This window comes from Cherax quadricarinatus, chromosome 78 (assembly GCF_038502225.1).
Source record: "Cherax quadricarinatus isolate ZL_2023a chromosome 78, ASM3850222v1, whole genome shotgun sequence".
Taxonomy (NCBI): Eukaryota; Metazoa; Arthropoda; class Malacostraca; order Decapoda; family Parastacidae; genus Cherax; species Cherax quadricarinatus.
Window position 1 is genome coordinate 3,085,800 of NC_091369.1, and position 24,288 is coordinate 3,110,087.

General features: G+C 39.5%; 1 protein-coding gene across 4 annotated transcripts in view; it reads left to right on the top strand.

Moving 5' to 3' along the window:
* The window catches only part of Gug (arginine-glutamic acid dipeptide repeats grunge), a 71,777-nt gene that overhangs the window by 4,578 nt on the left and 42,911 nt on the right, over window positions 1-24,288 (top strand). For all 4 annotated transcript variants that reach the window (XM_053795300.2, XM_053795301.2, XM_053795302.2 and 1 more), the window contains exons 2-6: window positions 8,082-8,301; window positions 9,004-9,121; window positions 11,981-12,051; window positions 13,288-13,393; window positions 15,923-16,103. In XM_053795300.2, the coding sequence (XP_053651275.2) occupies window positions 8,104-8,301; window positions 9,004-9,121; window positions 11,981-12,051; window positions 13,288-13,393; window positions 15,923-16,103 (674 nt within the window). In that variant the 5' untranslated portion in view covers window positions 8,082-8,103. The remainder of the gene's footprint in view (window positions 1-8,081; window positions 8,302-9,003; window positions 9,122-11,980; window positions 12,052-13,287; window positions 13,394-15,922; window positions 16,104-24,288) is intronic.

The window sequence follows — 24,288 nt, forward strand, 5'->3', positions numbered from 1 at the left end:
GTTAGTCGACTGGTGTGGGTCGCATCCTGGGGGACAAGATTAAGGACCCCAATGGAAATAAGTTAGACAGTCCTCGATGACGCACTGACTTTCTTGGGTTATCCTGGGTGGCTAACCCTCCGGGGTTAAAAATCCAAACGAAATCTTATCTTATCTTATCTTATCTTGACAGCAACCTGAAATTCAGCTCCCATATCCAACACACAACAAAAGAAGTATCTAAAACGGTTGGCATCCTCTCAAACAAACAGCACTACGTACTTACACTATACTGTTCACTGATCTACCCCTACTTCACCTATGCTATTTATGCCTAGGGTTCCACAACGACAAATTACCTAAAGCCAATAGTAACCCAACAAAAAGCTGCAGGGTAGGGGTCAACCTAGATAAGATAAGATTTTGTTTGGATTTTTAACCCTGGAGGGTTAGCCACCCAGGATAACCCAAGAAAGTCAGTGCATCATCGAGGACTGTCTAACTTATTTCCATTGGGGTCCTTAATCTTGTCCCCAAGGATGCGACCCACACCACATCTTTCAATTTGCTGCAGAAAACAATATGAAGTTCAATGATGAGAAATTTCAATTACTCTGATATGGTAAACATGAGGAAATTAAAACTTCATCGGAGTACAAAACAAATTTCAGCCACAAAGTAGAGCGAAAAACTAGCGTCAAAGACCTGGGAGTGATCATGTAGGAGGATCTCACCTTCGAGGACCATAACATTGTATTAATCGCATCTGCTAGAAAAATGACAGGATGAATAATGAGAACCTTCAAAACTAGGGATGCCAAGCCCATGATAACACTCTTCAGTCGCTTGTTTTATCTAGGCTGGAATATTGCTGCACACTAATAGCACCTTTCAAGGCAGGTGAAATTGCTGACTTAGAAAATGCACAGAGAACCTTCAGGGCACACATAACGGAAATAAACCGCCTCAGTTACTGGGAGCGCTTGAAGTTCCTGAACCTGTACTCCCTGGAATGCAGGCGGGAGAGATACATGATTATATACACCTGGAAAATCCTAGAGGGACTAGTACCGAACTTGCACACAAAAATCACTCGCTACGAAAGCAAAAGACTAGGCAGACGATGCAACATCCCTCTAATGAAAAGCAGGGGTGTCACTTACACTATACTGTTCACTGATCTACCCCTACTTCACCTATGCTATTTATGCCTAGGGTTCCACAACGACAAATTACCTAAAGCCAATAGTAACCCAACAAAAAGCTGCAGGGTAGGGGTCAACCTAGATAAGATAAGATTTTGTTTGGATTTTTAACCCTGGAGGGTTAGCCACCCAGGATAACCCAAGAAAGTCAGTGCATCATCGAGGACTGTCTAACTTATTTCCATTGGGGTCCTTAATCTTGTCCCCAAGGATGCGACCCACACCACATCTTTCAATTTGCTGCAGAAAACAATATGAAGTTCAATGATGAGAAATTTCAATTACTCTGATATGGTAAACATGAGGAAATTAAAACTTCATCGGAGTACAAAACAAATTTCAGCCACAAAGTAGAGCGAAAAACTAGCGTCAAAGACCTGGGAGTGATCATGTAGGAGGATCTCACCTTCGAGGACCATAACATTGTATTAATCGCATCTGCTAGAAAAATGACAGGATGAATAATGAGAACCTTCAAAACTAGGGATGCCAAGCCCATGATAACACTCTTCAGTCGCTTGTTTTATCTAGGCTGGAATATTGCTGCACACTAATAGCACCTTTCAAGGCAGGTGAAATTGCTGACTTAGAAAATGCACAGAGAACCTTCAGGGCACACATAACGGAAATAAACCGCCTCAGTTACTGGGAGCGCTTGAAGTTCCTGAACCTGTACTCCCTGGAATGCAGGCGGGAGAGATACATGATTATATACACCTGGAAAATCCTAGAGGGACTAGTACCGAACTTGCACACAAAAATCACTCGCTACGAAAGCAAAAGACTAGGCAGACGATGCAACATCCCTCTAATGAAAAGCAGGGGTGTCACTAGCACGTTAAGAGACAGCACAATAAGTGTCAGGGGCCCAAGACTGTTCAACTGCCTCCCAGCATACATAAGGGGGATTACCAATAGACCCCTGGCTCTCTTCAAGCAGGCACTGGACAAGCACCTAAAGTCGGTACCTGACCAGCCAGGCTGTGGCTCATACGTTTGATTGCGTGCAGCCAGCAGTAACAGCCTGGTTGATCAGACTCTGATCCACCATGAGGCCTGGTCACAGACTGGGCCGCAGGGGCATTGACCCCCGGAACTCTCTTTAGGTAAACTCCAGTCGACTAACACCCAGGTACCTATTTGCTGCAAGGTGAACAGGACAACAGGTGTAAGGAAATGTGTCAAAATGTTTCCACCCGCAGGGAATCGAACCCGGGCCCTCCGTGTGTGAAGCGAGAGCTTTAGCCACCATGCCACCGGGCCTGGAGGGAGGGGGTAAAGGAGGTTTTGTGTGCCAGGGGCTTGGACACTTCCAGCAAGTGTGCATGAGCATGTTTGATAGGAGCAAATGGAGACAAATATTTTTTTTGGACTTGACGTGCTGTTGGAGTGTAAGCAAGATAACATTTATGAAGGGATTCAGGGAAATCGGCAGGCCGGACTTGATTCCTGAAGATGGGAAGTACAGTACTGGCACTCTGAAGGAGGGGTGTTAATGTTGCAGTTTTATAACTGTAGTTTAATCATGCCTCTGGCAATGTGAAGGCTTACTCAGCTCTGTAATAACTTCAGACAGTATTACCAAAGCTGGCTCCTCCTCAGGAAAATTAATGAATAGAAAACGAAATAATAATTAACAAAGATAAACACTTTATTATTTATTAAAGCAAACATAAAACAATAAAACATGACAGGTATATCCTATTTGAAAGAAAAATGAAAAATGAAATGAATAAAATAACATTTGAACTCAACGCTAATATATATATTGGGGTGTCTGGTGTTGGTGACACTTCGTGTTGTTGAAATCTTAGCCGTTGCTGATGTGGGGGGGGGGGTCGCAGGTGTTGGTGACCACCACCAGCTAGTTCTTCACAGAGTATCGCCGTGAGTATTCTATCCCGATGACAGGAAAGCAGGTTCTTTACTGCTGCAATGATGTGGGGTTACGTCCTGCAATTTCATATAGGTGCACAGGTAATTAAATCCAATATGGGACGTCTACAGGACATTAGTCCGTCTCCGTCAGTTTTTCTCGTTGATTGACAGGTGACCCTCTCTGTCATCCAAGAGAAGTGTTAGGAGCTGTGAGTCGAGTGATTTACTGTTTGACCAGAGCCCCACACGTCACCTCTTTCGGGGGGGGGGGAAGGGATAGTGGGAGCTAGACTGACCCTACGTTAACAAGCAGCCGGCAATCAAACTATCACTTTAGGGGTGGGGGAGAAAAGGCGGGAATAGCGGGAGCTTGACTTACCCTACCTTAACAAGTAGCCGGCAATGAAACTATTGTTACTATATATTCCCTCGCTACTCCTATCTATTGAACTTTTCCCTCACAGGCAAGACATTGATGGAGTGAATGATGATGAAAGTTTTTCTTTTTTTGGGCCACCCTGCCTTGGTGGGAAATGGCCGATGTGTTAATAAAAAGAAAAGGCTGCAGTGTGAATGATCACACAGTCCACTGCTAGACAACACACACTCCCACTTTTCAAAGACCTAAACCTACTCATTGTACAAAACATTCACTCGTGCTTCTGTGCAACCTACGTTTACAGAACACTCAATTCTAATATAAATCCTGACCTGAAGCGCTTTCTTGACAATTGCAATAGGACCCATAGACACAGTGGTAGACAAAAAAATCTCTGACATTACCTGTGTCAGGCAAAATCTTTTTAAAAGCCAGTGCACATAAAAGGGCTCAAAATCTGGAACTCTACCAGAAATCTCCAGAACCACTGGCTCAGCTAACATTTTTAAACCACAGTTAGAAAACAACTTATCTCCTTAACCTATCCCAGCCCATCATAAATAGGTATTTAAAAACTGTACATGCATTTGCTCAGTATCATGAACATAGGTAAAACATTGTAATCAATTTTACTTACTCTTAATATATGTAATCCTCTCAATTTTTAATCATTCCGTTGTGTTCACCTTAGGTTAATAAACAAAACTGTAATTCTTCTCTACCAAACTTATTAAAGCCATATAGCATGATCTAATAGAACATTCAGTTTTCTTGTATTCATTGTAACTCGCCTAATAACCATATGTACAATTAATGTACTGTTATTGCCTTATTAATCTTAAGTTAGTCTTAGGTTTGCCTGAAATGCTCTGCATATAAAGGGGTTTTTGGCATGTACACCCGAATTGTTATAGTACTCCTTTGTACAAACATGAATAATGCTAAAATAAAATTATTGTTATTATTATTATTAAAGTCAGAGGTGGCTACAGTGAAGACACTGTTCCACAGGGTACAGTACTTACTCCCATCCTTTTCCTCATCCTCACATCTGACATAGACAGAGATGTAAGCCAACAACACCGTGTCCTCCTTTCCTGATGATACCAGAATTTGCAGGACAGGATGATCGATTGAGGACACTGGAAGACTCCAGGCGGACATCAGCCAGATCTTTAAACGGGCCTCAGAAAAACAATATGAAGTTTAATGAAGACAAATTTCAATTACTCCGCTATGGAGAACTCGAGGAAATAAAAACTGGATTGGAGTATAAAACAAATTCCAACCACACAATAGAGCAAAAAGCTAATGTGAAGGACCTGGGATTGATAATGTCCGAGAATCTCACTTTCAAAGATCTCAGCAATGTCTGATTCTCTTCAAATCGTTTTCTCTCTCTAGGCTGCAGTATTGCTGTACTCTAATGATCCCTTTCAAGGCAGGTGAAATTGCTGACCTGGAGAATATACAGAGAACTTTCACTGCTTGTATAAGTACAAGAAAGTGCCTAAATTACTGGGAACGGTTGAAGTCCCTTGATTTGTGCTCTTTGGTATGCAGGTTAGAAAGATAGATGATAATATACATTTAGAAAATTCTAGAGGGGCTAGTCCCAAATGTGCAAACAGAAATCTCTCCCTATGAAAGCATAAAACTTGGCAGGCAGTGCAGCATCCCCCCCAGTGAAAAGCAGGGACACCACGAGTATGCTAAGAGAACACAATAAGTGTAAGGGGACCAAGATTGTTAAGTTGCCTTCCAGCATACATAAGGAGGAGATTATAATAGTCTTCTGACTGTCTTCAAGAGGGAGCTGGACAGGCACCTAAAGTCACTTCCTGATCAGCTGGGCTGTGACTCGTACATTGGTGTGTGTGTGGCCAGTGGTAACAGCCTGGTTGATCAGGCTCTCATCTGCCACAAGGCCTGATCATGGACTGGGCCATGGGGGCATTGACCCCTGAAACACCCTCCAGGTATACGCCAGATATGTATGATAATTGTATTTATGTACCTGTACCTAAATAAACTTGTGACTGCTACTAGTTTAGTGCTTTCACATTAATATAATATAAACATAAGTAAGCCTGTTGGCCCATGCTAGGCAGGTCTTAACTGTCACTCACCCACACCAGTTCGTGTACCCATCCAATCTATTGTTAGAGCTATCTAAAGTTCTCACTTTAAAGATCTACCTAGGAGTTTATTCCACTCATCCTGTATCATTTCTGTATCTAAATTTCCAAACTTTGATCCATTGCTGTGAGATTTGTTTTGGTTAGATAATTTCAGCACATTATATACTATGTACAGCACCCTTCATTTATTCCAGTTATCTGTTTGTACACTTCAGTTATTTTTTTAGCACAAGCCATTTTCTGCCAAGGTAGGGTAACCTAAAATAAGGAAACGCATTCTGCTAGGAAGGGTTGTTGAGGTGGTTCGGACATGTAGAGAGAATGGAACGAGACTGAATGACTTCAAGAGTGTATAAATCTGTAGTGGAGGGAAGGCGGGGTTGGGGTCGGCCTAGGAAAGGTTGGAGGGAGGGGGTAAAGGAGGCTTTGTGTGTGAGGGGCTTGGACTTCCAGCAAGGATGCGTGAGTGTATTTGATAGGGGTAAATGGAGACAAATGGTTTTTAATACTTGACGTACTGTTGGAGTGTGAGCAAAGTAACATTTATGAAGGGATTCAGGGAAACCAGCAGGCCGGACTTGAGTCCTGGAGATGGGAAGTACAGTGTCTGCACTCTGAAGGAGGGGTGTTAATGTTGCAGTTTTATAAACCGTGGTGTAAAGCACCCCTTTGGCAAGACAGTGATGGAGTGAATGATGAAAGTTTTTCTTTCTCGGGCCACCCTGCCTTGGTGGGAATCGGCCAGTGTGTTAATAAAAATAAACATTCTGCTAGTAGTGTTCTGTTATCACAGTTCAGATGGCCATTCAACCTGCAACATCCTCATCCCTCCTTCAGAGTGCAAGGACTGTACCACACACCTCCAGTCCAGCTAACCTGTTTTCCCTGAATCCCCTCATGAATGTTAACTTGCTCACACTACAAGCGAAATCATAAAAACTATTTTCCTCCACTCACTCAGATGTAATGCACTCACACAAGCCTTTTAAATATTCAAGCCCCTATCACTCAAAACTTGATTTATGCACCTCCAACCCTCCCTTGGATAAATTACCCTTACCCCTCCTTCCCTTCACTCCAGATTTATGTACTATACCCTCCTAGTCATCCTATTTTGCTCCACTCTCCCTAAATGCCCAAACACATCAATAACTCCCCTTCAGCCCTTGAATTATACTTTTGGTAACCCCTACACCTTTATATTTTCACTCTGAATTTTCCGCATAATAGTATTCATGCCATACAGTGCCCGCAAACATGACATATTCACTACCTCCAGTCTCTTCACTACAATGTTTAAAACCCATGCTTCACACCCATATACGCTCTGGTATATGGATAAAGTTCTTTATCTCCACACATAATGTTTCATTGTCCATGGATGCTTTAACACACACCCACCTTTTTTATCTTTATCAGTTCTGTGGTTCATTTTATATCTTATAGACCTATCTCCCAACAAGTTCACTGGCAATGAGATCTGTGATAACTCCCACTTTATCACATACTGAGTGTCTGTGGTTCAATTTCTGGCTGGGTGGGAATATTGGGCATGTTTCCTTACACCTGCCACTGTTCACCTAGCAGTAAGTAGATACCTTGGTGTTAGTTGGCTGGTGTGGGTTGCATCATGGGGGGGGGAATGATTGAAGGATCCCAGTGGATATAAGACAAACAGTCCTCGATGGCCCACTAACTTGGGTTATCCTGGACGGCTAACCCTCTGGGTTACAAATTCAAACAGTATAATACTGTATCTAGAAAATCTAGCCTACACAACTAAGTCATTAGTTAGTCAGCATTTCAAAGCACAGTGGTAATGGGCTCGACTTGCATGGGAGAAAAACCCAAGTCAAGCTTTATATGAGGAGAGGCTTAAGGGCAGGTCTCACTGCCTGCTGCCCTGGTTACATAGCAGTAAATGGATATAAATAGATACACAAATAACAAAAAGGCACAACACCGTGACTGGAACAATGCACAAATAACCCGTACATAGAAGAGAGGAGCTTACAACGATGTTTCGGTCCGACTTGGACCATTTACAAAGTCACACTAACGAAAAGGAGATCAGGATGGGTATATATAGGCAGGAGGTGGTTAGCTGGAGTTAGCTGACTTCTGTGGGTCACATCCTTGGGGAGGACCTAAAGACAGAAAGGTCTCTAGTAGAAATAAGTCACAGTGCTTGGTTTTCTTGGGTATTTACCGTATAGAGTACTAATCTAAGTAAATCTTAATATTTGTTGTTGTTTTCATTACCAGCTGCTTCATCATCATCATTACTGTCTTTCTTCTTGGACCACTGCTACTACTTTATGTTCCTAAATGTGAATGAATGCATTGCATTATTATCCATCAAACATAGCTGGGTACGGTATTATGAATTATACATTAAAGATGATGTTAAACAGTAAATATGATTAAGAGCCATTATTTCTTAAAAACTACTTATATGTACTGACACTCTATTATATTCCAAATTTGTGTTTGTTTTAGATGAAGAAGCTTTAAGGGAAGTATGACTACCACAGACCGAGGCAAGCTGGTTGAGGAGGCAGATCATGGAGGGGGGTGTGGTGGTAACTCCAGTAATCCACCCCCCTCCTCTTCATCTTCATCAAATTCTAATTCTAATTCATCTACTACTTCAATTCCTCCAAGTGGAGTACTAGTGCCTGGAGGACCAAAGGGACCAGATGGAACTGTCATTGAAGAGGTACAATCCAGTTAAGCTAGTAGGTCAGGTTATGCTTCATGGTCAGATCAGTGGAGGTCAGATGATTACTCTTTGTGGTGACAATTAACTTAGACCTTGGTCATTCCATCTGTAGTGTCATTAAATATGACATAATTGTAATGGCACAAATAGCCTGCATACAGGAGAAAGAAGCATATCATGATGTTATGGTCTGACATGGATCATTAATTAGTCATGTGACTACTATTTTTTTTTTTTTTTTCAATTTTGGGGAACACACTAGTTTCAATACTGTGGATATGTAAGAGTGTATGAATGTTCAAGATTTAATAAAAGGTAATGTTTCACATACAAATATGTTTGAGAGAGTATCTAGTCGTGAAGTATTTTTCCATAGTCTTTGTGATATGAGGTTATGACATATGTACAGTACATTTGTATCAAGTGAGAATTTGCAGCAACTGCTTTATCCCTTGCAGCTAGGAATAGAATATGCTTGGTACTGTTTGGATAAATACTGGTTAGTTTACATTAATAGTAGTTTATAGAGTTTTAAATCAGTGAAAATAATTTAATTCAGCCACAATTTGCACATTCTTTATTAATAAAAAGTATATTCTTTGTAATATTTGCAGCAAATTTCTAAACTTGTAGGTTACCTAATACTTCTTTATTTTAGGTGGTCTATATTGTAATACATAAACAGATTATATTTTCCAGGTTATGACAGCAGTTGTTGGGAAGAAGCAACCAGTAAGGGGTCAAGCATTTCGTGCACCAAATGGAGAATATGTATCATACCTCTGTACCGATGATGCTACTCTGTATAGACCTGGAGGTATGAGTTTAGGGAATGTATGTTCACAGTATGTGAACCCCATACAGTTAACAAATTAACCAGTACCATGGAGGTTGTGTCAGAGTGGCTTACATAGGCTGAATTCATATTTCCCAAGATAGACCTCTCTTGTTATTTATTTTATGTGCTTGGTTTATTGTTGGGAAAATAATTCAGTAAATGGCCTGTGTGTGAGTAGCAACAGCAGCAGTTGACCAGACAGTTAACGAGGAAGCCTGACTTATAAATTAAATCCTATTTCTTTTGGTTTATTGTTATAATGTTTTTATTTCATCACACCAGCCATCTCCCATCAAGGCAGGGTGACCTAAAAGGAAAAAGAAAAGTTTTACTTTTTACATATAGTAATTTGTACAGATGGGGTTACCAGCCCCCTTGCTCCCTGCATTTTAGTCGCCTCTTACGACATGCATGACTTATAAAGGAAGGATTCTTCTCCACTTCCGCATGGAGATTGTTATAAATAAAGGTTCCATTACTGAAAATTAATTTTGCCGCTACCTTGCCAGGAGAAAATAGTCAAATAGTGGTGGCCATTAGTCAGACGGTCATCAGTAAGAAGTTACCTATACTGGGAACATGACAATGCAACTTTGATAAGCTTTATGTGGAATAGACTGGGAAATAGTGAGGTTAATAATACCTGAGATATACCTGTGACCAGTTTAGTGTTTTCCAAATCCCACTGCCTTGCCTGGGGCCAGACTTTTTTGATGCTTGTCTGGTCAACTAGGTTGTTATTGTTGATGGCCTGCTTGTTATTGGAACTTGGTGGGGGTATCTGTTTAGTTTCCTCTTGATAGCTTCTACACTCATTCCAACAGTATATCTGCTGTCTGCTGGTAATGTATTGAATAGGCTAATCCCATGACTGTTGATAGTTTTCCCTTATTATGTCCATAGTGCCCAGTACTCTAGGTGAGAGAGAACAAATAATTTGAGTGTCATCATTGGCAATTTTTCTTGTTTTGAAAGTTCTCTATATCCATCCTGTCATTTTTCTAGCTTTTGCAACATTAGCCTAATTGTGTTCTTTAACCCTTTCACTGTGGAGACCCCTGCTCACAAACTTCCTCTCAGTGTCGAAGAATTTAAAAAAAAATTATTTTTATGAAATGATAGAGAATCTTTTTCTGATGGTAATGACACAAAAAGTACGAAATTTGATGGAAAACTTATGGAATTATGCTCTTGCCAAGTTAGTGGTCTCAGCAATATACAGTGGACCCCCGCATAACGATTACCTCCGAATGCGACCAATTATGTAAGTGTAATTATGTAAGTGCATTTGTATGTGTATGTTTGGGGGTCTGAAATGGACTAATCTACTTCATAATATTCCTTATGGGAACAAATTCGGTCAGTACTGGCACCTGAACATACTTCTGGAGTGAAAAAATATTGTTAACCGGGGGTCCACTGTATATGCATCGGCGATTTCGCCCACTTTGAGCTCAATTTTCGACCAATTCCATTGTTCCAGTCGACCAAACTCATAGCTATTTCACTAGAACTCCATTTGTTCTATCGAGTGAGCACAAGAAACCGCCCATTTACCAATTTCAACTACCCAATAAAGTGGTCGGAAATTGCCAGTTTGGCCAATTTCACACAAATTTCAAAAGATGCCAATTTCAAAGTAGGGTCCAGAATAAGCAATGCAGACATTTCTGTCACTAAAATAACACTTTCTCTGTTCATTAGTCACATCTCCAGGCCCCTCTTATATTACTCTTGCTTTCCATTTTGAATTTTTATTCACACAAAAATAGAAGATTTACTGTTATGCAGACTACTGCATTATTGTAATAATTGTATAAATAATGTCAGTCCATTCATGACTGCATATTAGACTGGCCAGTTGGACACATATTGGGCGGTGACGTCATTTGTTTGCTCATGAACATCGGCAAAAATCGAACATTTCCACTACTTTGAGCTCAATTTCAAGGTACTATTCATCATGAAACCAGTCAAAATCATCTATATTTCTGTAATATATCTTCCATTCTATCAAATGAGACCAAGAAAATGAGAATACAATCATAAATACCATACCTCGAAGTTGGCATTTTAAACCAAAAACATGGTTGGAGTTTTTTTTTTTTCTCATTATGCACTGCGTGCTGCAGGATTTTTTTTATACTGCGCACACTGACCATGCAGACCCATTCTCTCGCATGTAGGTTTACCAGCTTTCTCCCGCTAGATTTGAAGCCGCTAGAGTTTTGGTGTATTAATATGGCACCAGCACTGGCTTGTAAGCCGTACTAATTTGACACTGACAGTGAAAGGGTTAAATGACCAGTAAGGTCAGTCTTTAACATGTTCCTTTTGTTTTGCTAGGTGGTCCTCCTGTGTTGTATACAGAGCCGCTGTTTGAATTTTTCATTTTTTTATCCTTATTTCTGAGCAATTTGAGTTTATTATTTCACTCCATATTATTTTTTACTGCCTCCTGGAATACTATGCTAATATCCTCATGCAGTTTTCCAATGTTTTCTACTGAAGTTACTTTCATGTATATTGTCGTATTGTCTGTAAATGAAAGAATCTATGGATGGCATTTTTATATCTGTTTTGAGGATGAGAAATAGTAAAGGTGCAAGATGAGGTGAATTACAATGGTGAGACCGTTTACTGTGGGTGACTGATGTTAAATAGTTTGCAGGTGGGTTTGAATGGGCTTGAGGTAACATTAGGGTGGTAAGTAAATACATACACACATTGAATGGTGCATGAAGAAAAGCCACAGAATTATACCTGAGATATTTTAGCTCTTGAAAAGATTTTGTTGCATGAATTTGATTTTATTATTGTAGCTTGTGTGTGTTCCAGATTCTGTGTATATTGAAAGTCAGCGCGCTGATCAGCCATTCTTTATATGCTCAATACAAGAATTTCGCAGGGTAAGTAAAACTGAGTATTATTTTTACATTATATTTTCTTCATAGTATACAATGCTGTATTATTTCTAATATAATTGACTCATTTTCCTGGAATACTTTTACCTTTTCTGGGTAGAAACAATTACTATACGGCAGTTCCTGCTTATACAGCAGGTTGGGTTCCAGGCTGCTGCTGTAAAGCGAAAATCACTGTAAAATGAAGCATAACCTTTTTTCACTTTCAAATGCATATAAAAGCCTGATAACATGTTTACACTATCATATATTAAGTGAGAAATAAGAGCTAGGCCTAAATAAAGCACATACGGTACACACATTACTTACCTTAAAATGCTTTTTCCTTGGCTTATAGTGAGTGGTGAATGTATTTATTGTAAGAAGTCTGAATAAATGAAGAATGGGTATAAGTGTAAACCGCTTCATTAGCAAAAACCGTAAAGCGAAGCACTATAAAGCGCTTCACTTTGTTTATATTTATAGAGGCTCACTTTAATTAGCAAAGGGAGCATTGAGCCACCACTGTCTTGCACTAAATGATCCACATGGATTTGGCACTTTGTTTAAAATAATAATGAAAATAATATTTTGTATAATATAAAAATAATAACAAATGATAATGACAATTTTATCACTTAAGTTTAGCTATCATGAGTCTCCACACATCAGTGCTTTATTATATGTTTGTATACCTTTTTCTTTTTTTAACTTGTGTGTCCCACAAAACTCATCATCCTTCTGTTTACCCTAGCAAATTTGTTAATTTCCATTCTATTTCCCTACGTTGGAGGTTATTTTCTCATTACTTAATTTTTGCCATTATCTTATTTTTTCCCTTTTTCTTTTCTTTTTTTATTTTATTATTTTTCACCCTTGCTTAATAAAAATTCTGAATACCTGGATTCTTTCGCAACTTTTAATTCTTCACCATAAAATTTACCACCATACAAGGTATTGCCAAATTATATCCTAATACAGTGGTACCTCAGGATACGAACTTAATTCATTCTAGAAGGCTGTTCGAGTGCCGATACCGAATGAATTTGTTCCATTAAGGAATAATGTAAATTAGATTAATCCGTTTCAGACCCCCAAAAGTACACTTACAGAAGCACTTACATAAATACACTTACATAATTGTTCGAGTTTTGAGCTGTTCGTATCCCGAAGTACCACTGTGCCTAATACAGTATTTAAAATTAAATCTTGAAATTATCTGTATGTATTACTTTTTTTTAGAGTAAGAGAGACACGCTAATGGTAAACATCAAGTGGTTCTACCGACCGTCAGAAGTCCCAGAAACTGTTTACCAACGACTGGCTCAGGATCGCAACACAGAAAACAGTAAGCCTGGTAGCATCAAAATCACTTAATAATGAGTGCATGACTGCATGATTTTTGGAATCTAATTTTTATTAATTTCTAAATATACTTTCATGTACATGTATACTTGGCTTTTGGCCGTATCACACTACTCTTAAGCAAGAGAAATTTTGCATACAAAGTTTGTCATGTATTTTTTTTAGCTTAACTTTCTTTTTGTTGGTTGAATTTTGAGTGCATCAGTTCTTGCAAAAGATTCTTATTCTAAAAATTTACATTGATAAGGTAGTAATTTTTCTTGTTGAAATACTTTTGTTTATTAAAATTTATACAAATTAGATAAAATTACATTCTCAGTTTATTTTTTTTTTTTATTATCACACTGGCCGATTCCCACCAAGGCAGGGTGGCCCGAAAAAGAAAAACTTTCACCATCATTCACTCCATCACTGTCTTGCCAGGAGGGTGCTTTACACTACAGTTTTTAAACTGCAACATTAACACCCCTCCTTCAGAGTGCAGGCACTGTACTTCCCATCTCCAGTTTGTGTAGCTTTAAATGTCCACTGTTCACTGCTGTCAATATTGCTTTTATGTTGTAATATTTAGTGGCTTCTCTTAATGATTTTTAAGTATAGCTGCTTATTAACATCAGCAAAACAACAGTAATATCTCTACTGATATTTGTTTCAGCTGACTACTTGCATAATTTTAAGTTACTTAGACTTGCCATTATTGTTACTTTTTTTTTTCAACAAGTCGGCTGTCTCCCACCGAGGCAAGGTGACCCAAAAAGAAAGAAAATCCCCAAAAAGAAAATACTTTCATCATCATTCAGCACTTTCACCTCACTCATATATAATCACTGTTTTTGCAGAGGCACCCAGATACAACAGTTTAGAAGCATATATAAAGATGTAAAACATCTCCCTCCAAACTGCCAATATCCCAAACCCCTCCTTTAAAGTGCAGGCATTGTACTTCTCATTTCCAGTACTCGAGTCCGGCTATATAAAAATAACTGGTTTCCCTGAATCCCTTCACTAAATATTACCCTGCTCACACTCCAACAGCTCGTCAGGTCCCAAAAACCATTCGTCTCCATTCACTCCTATCTAACACGTTCAAACATGCTTGCTAGAAGTCCAAGCCCCTCACCCACGAAACCTCCTTTACCCCCTCCCTCCAACCTTTTTGAGGATGACCCCTACCCCGCCTTCCTTTCCCTACAGATTTATACGCTCTCCATGTCATTCTACTTTGATCCATTCTCTCTAAATGACCAAACCACCTCAACAAAACCTCTTTAGCCTAATACTTTTATTAACTCCACACCTTCTCCTAGTTTCTACACTCCGTTTTTTCTGCATAATACGTATTTACACCACACATTGCCCTTACACAGGAAATCTCCACTGCTCCAACCACCTCCCCACTGCACCATTTACAACCCAAACTTCACACCCATATCTATGTTCACTTTCAACTTTCTACCTTTACACACCCTTTACCTTTATAATGGTAAATTAAAGTTCTTGAGATTCAAGATATTTTCTCTGCAATAAAATATACGTACTTTTTTTTTAACACACCGACCATATCCCACTGAGGTAGGGTGACTCAAAAAAAGAAGAAACACTTATAAAAGTGTTTCTTCTTTTTACATTTAGTAATTTATACAAGAGAAGGGTTTAAAATAAAATATTCGCATAGATTTACTTAATTAACATTTTATTATATGAATACATATTGCAATGTGTGGTGTGAATATAATGCAGAGAATTCGTAATTTGGAAGTTAGGAGGAGGTGCGGGATTACCAAAACTGTTGTCCAGAGGGCTGAGGAAGGGTTGTTGAGGTGGTTCGGACATGTAGAGAGAATGGAGCGAAACAGAGTGACTTCAAGAGTGTATCAGTCTGTAGTGGAAGGAAGGCAGAGTAGGGGTCGGCCTAGGAAAGGTTGGAGGGAGGGGGTAAAGGAGGTTTTGTGTTCGAGGGGCTTGGACTTCCAGCAGGCATGCGTGAGCGTGTTTGATAGGAGTGAATGGAGACAAATGGTTTTTAATAATTGACGTGCTGTTGGAGTGTGAGCAAAGTAACATTTATGAAGGGGTTCAGGGAAACCGGCAGGCCGGACTTGAGTCCTGGAGATGGGAAGTACAGTGCCTGCACTCTGAAGGAGGGGTGTTAATGTTGCAGTTTAAAAACTGTAGTGTAAAGTACCCTTCTGGCAAGACAGTGATGGAGTGAATGATGGTGAAAGTTTTTCTTTTTTGGGCCACCCTGCCTTGGTGGGAATCGGCCAGTGTGATAATAAAAAAAAAATAATAAATAAATATTGCTGTGGATCCCAGGAACTTGTTTTGAAATTGTAAGACTAATCACTGTTGTCAGTAGGGGCTGTGGTTTAGTTCTAATTATCATTGTGGATATGAAACTGTATTGAAACATTCAAGATTCTTTCAGTATGTGTTGCTTTATAGTTGTGTTTACATATCTTTTCAGTGTGTGTTCCATCCTGGCTCAAGAGGTATTTGCTTTATTTTTCAGACAACAAATCCCTAGTAACTGATGATCCAGTTATAAAATCAAGAGAACTTTTTATCTCTGATGCTACAGATACTTATCCTGTGTCTGTGCTTCGAGGTTTATGCCGGGTGGATCATTATTCAGATATTCATTCTGTGCGAGATTTTATGCCTGAAGATAATGCCTTCTTTTATATTCTTGGGTAAGTAATTTTTCTTATTTATATAATTTTTTCAACAAATTGGCCATATGTTACCGAGGCAGGATTTCACAAAAAGAAAAACAAAAGTTTTTCCTTTTAAATTTAGTAATGTATACAGGAGAAGGGGTTACTAGCCCCTTGCTCCCGGCATTTTAGTTGCCTTCTACGATATGCAAGGTTTATGGAGGAAGGATCCTTTTCCACTTGCCCACAGAGTATGTATGTATACATTTATGTATGTATGTATTTATGTACTCAACTATTTGTGGTTGCTTTCTAGGCTATTCCACTTCCTGACAACTCTATGACTGAAGAAATACTTCCTAACATCCCTTTAACTTGTAGGAGTCTTCAACTTCCAATTGTGACCCCTTGTTTCTGTGTCCCATCTCTGGAACATCCTGTCTTTGTCCTCCTTGTCAATTCCTCGCAGTATTTTATGTCGTTATCATGTCTCCCCTGACCCTCCTGTCTTCCAGTGTTGTCAGGCCGATTTCCCTTAACCTTTCTTCATAGGTCAATCCCTTTAGCTCTGGGACTAGTCTTGTTGCAAACCTTTGCACTTTCTTTAATTTCTTAATGTGCTTGACCAAGTGTGGATTCCAAACTGGTGCTGCATACTCCAATATGGGCCTGACGTAAATGGTGTACAGAGCCTTGAATGATTCATTAGTGAGGTATCGGAATGCTGTTCTTAGGTTTGCCAAACGTCCGTATACTGCAGCAGTTATATGATTGATGTGCGCCTCAGGAGATGTGCATGGTATTATACACACCCCAAGATCTTTTTCCTCAAGTGAAGTTTGCAGTCCTTGGCCACCTAGACTATACTCTCTCTGCTGTCTTCTTTGCCCTTCCCTGATCTTCATGACTTTGCATTTGGCGGGGTTAAATTCAAGGAGCCAGTTACATGCATGCATGCATACACATATACAGTGGACCCTCGACTAATGCTATTAATCCGTTCCTGAGAGCTCATCGTTAGTCAAAATAATTGTTAGTCAAGTTAATTTTCCCCATAAGAAATAATGGAAATCAAATTAATCCGTGCAAGACACCCAAAAGTATTGAAAAAAAAAAATTTTTAACACATGAAATATTAATTTTAATACACACAAACGTGTGCGTGTTTGATAGGAGTGAATGGAGACAAATGGTTTTTAATACTTGACGTGCTGTTGGAGTGTGAGCAAAGTAACATTTATGAAGGGATTCAGGGAAACCGGCAGGCCGGACTTGAGTCCTGGAGATGGGAAGTACAGTGCCTGCACTCTGAAGGAGGGGTGTTAATGTTGCAGTTTAAAAACTGTAGTGTAAAGCACCCTTCTGGCAAGACAGTGATGGAGTGAATGATGGTGAAAGTTTTTCTTTTTTGGGCCACCCTGCCTTGGTGGGAATCGGCCAGTGTGATAATAAAAAAAAAAAAAAAAAACACAAACTGAAGAAGACATGCACAGTTACATGACACTTGCCTTTATTGAAGATCTGGTGATGATTGATGGGATGGGAAGAGGGGAGTGTGTTGATGGTCTTAGTGTTTAGAAGGGGAATCCCCTTCCATTAGGACTTGAGGTGGCAAGTCCTTTTTTGGGGTTACTTCCCTTCTTCTTCTAATGCCACTAGGACCAGCTTGAGAGTCACTGGACCTCTGTCGCACAACATATCTTCCCATAGAGGCCTGTACCTCCCATTCCTTTATGACATTCCTAAAGTGTTTCACAACATTGTCAGTGTCACCATTAAACACTTGTTCAGGTTTCAGTCCTTCACTGTCTATGTACTCCTTGAATTCCTGCACATATTTTTCAGCTACTTTTTGGTCCAAACTGGCAGCCTCACCATGCCTTATCACACTATGTATGCCACTACGATTCTTAAATCTCTCAAACCAACCTTTGCTGGCCTTAAATTCACTCACATCACCACTAGTTGCTGGCATTTTTCTAATTAAATCGTCATGCAACTTCCTAGCCTTTTCACATATGATCGCTTGAGAGATGCTATCTCCTGCTATCAGTTTTTCGTTTATCCATACCAATAACAGTCTCTCAACATCTTCTATCACTTGCGATCTCAGTTTCGAAAACATAGTTGCACCTTTGGCAAGAACAGCTTCCTTGATTGCCGTTTTCTTGGCCACAATAGTAGCGATGGTTGATTGGGGTTTTGTGTACAACCTGGCCAGCTCGGAGACATGCACTCCACTTTCATACTTAGCAATGATCTCTTTCTTCATATCCATAGTAATTCTCACCCTTTTTGCTGTAGGGTTGGCACTAGAAGCTTTCTTGGGGCCCATGGTGACTTATTTTGCAGGTGCAATCACTAAAAAGGCTGTGATAATATGAAATGTTCCGATTGTATGCTTGGAAGCGACCGCGGTGGCTGGCTGGCTTGTAAACACTGGCCAGAAGTGGACGCATCTCAGACGGAACGAATAGTGTTGGTCGAGTTTTTTAGCGCTAATCGAGGCAAAATTTTTGCGATAAAATGTATCGCTAGTCAGATTTATCGTTAATCGATGCCATTGCTGGTCGGTGGGAGACAACCGACTTGTTGAAAAAAAAAAAATATATATATATATATATATATATATTCTTTTTTTTTTTTTCAACAAGTCGGTCGTCTCCCACCGAGGCAGGGTGACCCAAAAAAGAAAGAAAATCCCCAAAAAGAAAATACTTTCATCATCATTCAACACTTTCACCACACTCACACATTATCACTGCTTTTGCAGAGGTGCTCAGAATACAACAGTTTAGAAGCATATACGTATAAAGATACACAACATATCCCTCCAAACGGCCAATATCCCAAACCCCTCCTTTAAAGTGCAGGCATTGTACTTCCCATTTCCAGGACTCAAGTCAGACTATATGAAAATAACCGGTTTCCCTGAATCCCTTCACTAAATATTACCCTGCTCACACTCCAACAGATCGTCAGGTCCCAAGTATCATTCGTCTCCATTCACTCCTATCTAACACGCTCATGCACGCTTGCTGGAAGTCCAAGCCCCTCGCCCACAAAACCTCCTTTATCCCCTCTTTCCAACCCTTTCGAGGACGACCCCTACCCCTCTTTCCTTCCCCTATAGATTTATATGCTTTCCATGTCATTCTACTTTGATCCATTCTCTCTAAATGACCAAACCACCTCAACAACCCCTCTTCTGCCCTCTGACTAATGCTTTTATTAACTCCACACCTTCTCCTAATTTCCACACTCCGAATTTTCTGCATAATATTTACACCACACATTGCCCTTAGACAGGACATCTCCACTGCCTCCAACCGTCTCCTTGCTGCTGCATTTACCACCCAAGCTTCACATCCATATAAGAGTGTTGGTACTACTATACTTTCATACATTCCCTTCTTTGCCTCCATAGATAACGTTTTTTGACTCCACATATACCTCAACGCACCACTCACCTTTTTTCCCTCATCAATTCTATGATTAACCTCATCCTTCATAAATCCATCCGCCGACACGTCAACTCCCAAGTATCTGAAAACATTCACTTCTTCCATACTCCTCCTCCCCAATTTGATATCCAATTTTTCTTTATTTAAATCATTTGACACCCTCATCACCTTACTCTTTTCTATGTTCACTTTCAACTTTCTACCTTTACACACATTCCCAAACTCATCCACTAACCTTTGCAATTTTTCTTTAGAATCTCCCATAAGCACAGTATCATCAGCAAAAAGTAACTGTGTCAATTCCCATTTTGAATTTGATTCCCCATAATTTAATCCCACCCCTCTCCCAAACACCCTAGCATTTACTTCCTTTACAACCCCATCTATAAATATATTAAACAACCATGGTGACATTACACATCCCTGTCTAAGACCTACTTTTACCGGGAAGTAGTCTCCCTCTCTTCTACACACCCTAACCTGAGCCTCACTATCCTCATAAAAACTCTTTACAGCATTTAATAACTTACCACCTATTCCATATACTTGCAACATCTGCCACATTGCTCCTCTATCCACTCTATCATATGCCTTTTCTAAATCCATAAATGCAATAAAAACTTCCCTATCTTTATCTAAATACTGTTCACATATATGCTTCAATGTAAACACCTGATCTACACATCCCCTACCCACTCTAAAACCTCCTTGCTCATTCGCAATCCTACATTCTGTCTGACCTCTAATTCTTTCAATTATAACCCTACCATACACTTTTCCTGGTATACTCAGTAAGCTTATTCCTCTATAATTTTTACAGTCTCTTTTGTCCCCTTTCCCTTTATATAAAGGGACTATACATGCTCTCTGCCAATCCCTAGGTACCTTCCCCTCTTTCATACATTTATTAAACAAAAGTACCAACCACTCCAACACTATATCCCCCCCTGCTTTTAACATTTCTGTCATGATCCCATTAGTTCCAGCTGCTTTACCCCCTTTCATTTTACGTAATGCCTCACGTACCTCCCCCACACTTACATTCTGCTCTTCTTCACTCCTAAAAGATGGTATACCTCCCTGACCAGTGCATGAAATTACTGCCTCTGTTTCTTCCTTAACATTTAAAAGTTCCTCAAAATATTCTCGCCATCTACCCAATACCTCCATCTCCCCATCTACTAACTCCCCTACTCTGTTTTTAACTGACAAATCCATATTTTCCTTAGGCTTTCTTAACTTGTTTAACTCACTCCAAAATTTTTTCTTATTTTCATTAAAATTTCTTGACAGTGCCTCTCCCACTCTATCATCTGCTCTCCTTTTGCACTCTCTCACCACTCTCTTTACCTTTCTTTTACTCTCTGTATACTCTGCTCTTCTTATAACACTTCTGCTTTGTAAAAACCTCTCATAAGCTACCTTTTTCTCTTTTATCACACCCTTTACTTCATCATTCCACCAATCACTCCTCTTTCCTCCTGCCCCCACCCTCCTATAACCACAAACTTCTGCCCCACATTCTAATACTGCATTTTTAAAACTATTCCAACCCTCTTCAACCCCCCCCCACTACTCATCTTTGCACTAGCCCACCTTTCTGCCAATAGTCGCTTATATCTCACCCGAACTTCCTCCTCCCTTAGTTTATACACTTTCACCTCCCTCTTACTTGTTGTTGCCACCTTCCTCTTTTCCCATCTACCTCTTACTCTAACTGTAGCTACAACTAAATAATGATCCGATATATCAGTTGCCCCTCTATAAACATGTACATCCTGGAGCCTACCCATCAACCTTTTATCCACCAATACATAATCTAATAAACTACTTTCATTACGTGCTACATCATACCTTGTATATTTATTTATCCTCTTTTTCATAAAATATGTATTACTTATTACCAAATTTCTTTCTACACATAGCTCAATTAAAGGCTCCCCATTTACATTTACCCCTGGCACCCCAAATTTACCTACTACTCCTTCCATAACATTTTTACCCACTTTAGCATTGAAATCCCCAACCACCATTACTCTCACACTTGATTCAAAACTCCCCACGCATTCACTCAACATTTCCCAAAATCTCTCTCTCTCCTCTACACTTCTCTCTTCTCCAGGTGCATACACGCTTATTATAACCCACTTTTCACATCCAATCTTTATTTTACTCCACATAATCCTTGAATTAATACATTTATAGTCCCTCTTTTCCTGCCATAGCTTATCCTTCAACATTATTGCTACTCCTTCTTTAGCTCTAACTCTATTTGAAACCCCTGACCTAATCCCATTTATTCCTCTCCACTGAAACTCTCCCACCCCCTTCAGCTTTGTTTCACTTAAAGCCAGGACATCCAGCTTCTTCTCATTCATAACATCCACAATCATCTCTTTCTTATCATCTGCACAACATCCACGCACATTCAGACTTCCCACTTTGACAATTTTCTTCTTCTTATTCTTTTTAGTAATCTTTACAGGAAAAGGGGTTACTAGCCCATTGTTCCCGGCATTTTAGTTGACTTTTACAACACGCATGGCTTACGGAGGAAAGATTCTTATTCCACTTCCCCATGGATAAAAAGGAAAATTAATAAGACCAAGAACTATTAAGATAAAATCAAAGAAAACTCAGATGAGTGTGTATAAATAAATGTGTACATGTATTTGTAGTGTGACCTAAGTGTAAGTAGAAGTAGCAAGACATGCCTGTAATCTTGCATATTTATGAGACAGACAAAAGACATCAGCAATCCTACCATCATGTAAAACAATCACAGGCTTCGTTTTACACTCACTTGGCAGGACGGTAGTACCTCCCTGGGTGGTTGCTGGAAATTAGGAGAAGGTGTGGAGTTAATAAAAGCATTAGTCAGAGGGCAGAAGAGGGGTTGTTGAGGTGGTTTGGTCATTTAGAGAGAATGGATCAAAGTAGAATGACATGGAAAGCATATAAATCTATAGGGGAAGGAAAGAGGGGTAGGGGTCGTCCTCGAAAGGGTTGGAAAGAGGGGGTAAAGGAGGTTTTGTGGGTGAGGGGCTTGGACTTCCAGCAAGCGTGCATGAGCGTGTTAGATAGGAGTGAATGGAGACGAATGATACTTGGGACCTGACGATCTGTTGGAGTGTGAGCAGGGTAATATTTAGTGAAGGGATTCAGGGAAACCGGTTATTTTCATATAGTCGGACTTGAGTCCTAGAAATGGGAAGTACAATGCCTGCACTTTAAAGGAGGGGTTTGGGATATTGGCAGTTTGGAGGGATATGTTGTGTATCTCTATACGTATATGCTTCTAAACTGTTGTATTTCTGAGCACCTCTGCAAAAGCAGTGATAATGTGTGAGTGTGGTGAAAGTGTTGAATGATGATGAAAGTATTTTCTTTTTGGGGATTTTCTTTCTTTTTTTTTGGGTCACCCTGCCTCGGTGGGAGACGACCGACTTGTTAAAAAAAAAAAAAAATATATATATATATATATATATATATATATATATATCTTTCTTTCTTTCTTTCAACACACCGGCCGTATCCCACCGAGGCGGGGTGGCCCAAAAGGAAAAATGAAAGTTTCTCCTTTTACATTTAGTAATATATACAGGAGAAGAGGTTACTAGCCCCTTGCTCCCGGCATTTTAGTCGCCTCTTACAACACGCATGGCTTACGGAGGAAGAATTCTGTTCCACTTCCCCATGGAGATAAGAGGAAATAAACAAGAATAAGAACTAGAAAGAAAATAGAAGAAAACCCAGAGGGGTGTGTATACATACGCTTGTACATGTATGTGTAGTGTGACCTAAGTGTAAGCAGAAGTAGCAAGACGTACCTGAAACCTTGCATGTTTATGAGACAGAAAAAACACCAGCAATCCTACCATCGTGTAAAACAATGACAGGCTTACGTTTTACACTCACTTGGCAGGACGGTAGTACCTCCCTGGGTGGTTGCTGTCTACCAACCTACTACCTACATATATATATATATGTGTATATATATATATATATATATATATATATATATATATATATATATATATATATATATATATATATATATATATATATATATATATATATATATATATTATATATATATATATATATTATATATATATATATATATATATTTCTTTCTTACTTTCTTTCTTTCTTTCAACACACCGGCCGTATCCCACCAAGGCAGGGTGGCTCGAAAAGAAAAACGAAGTTTCTCTTTTAAATTTAGTAATTTATACGGGAGAAGGGGTTACTTGCCCCTTGCTCCTGGCATTTTAGTCGCCTCTTACAACACGCATGGCTTACGGAGGAAGAATTCTGTTCCACTTCCCCATGGAGATAAGAGGAAATAAACAAGAACAAGAACTAGAAAGAAAATAGAAGAAAACCCAGAGGGGTGTGTGTATATATATGCTTGTACATGTAAGTGTAGTGTGACCTAAGTGCAAGTAGAAGTAGCAAGACATACCTGAAATCTTGCATGTTTGTGAGGCAGACAAAAAACACCAGCAATCCTACCATCATGTAAAACAATTACAGGTTTTCATTTTACGCTCACTTGGCAGGCTTGTAGTACCTTCCTGGGCGGTTGCTGTCTACCAACCTACTATATATATACATTAAAAAGAAGAATACTGAAAGGCATGTTGAAAGAAAGTATGTTGATGATGCTAATGGAAACAAGTACTATTTGATAGTTGAAGGATCTAGAAGGGAGACAAGGAGACGGAAACTTTCAATAGGGTGAAAAGCACGTA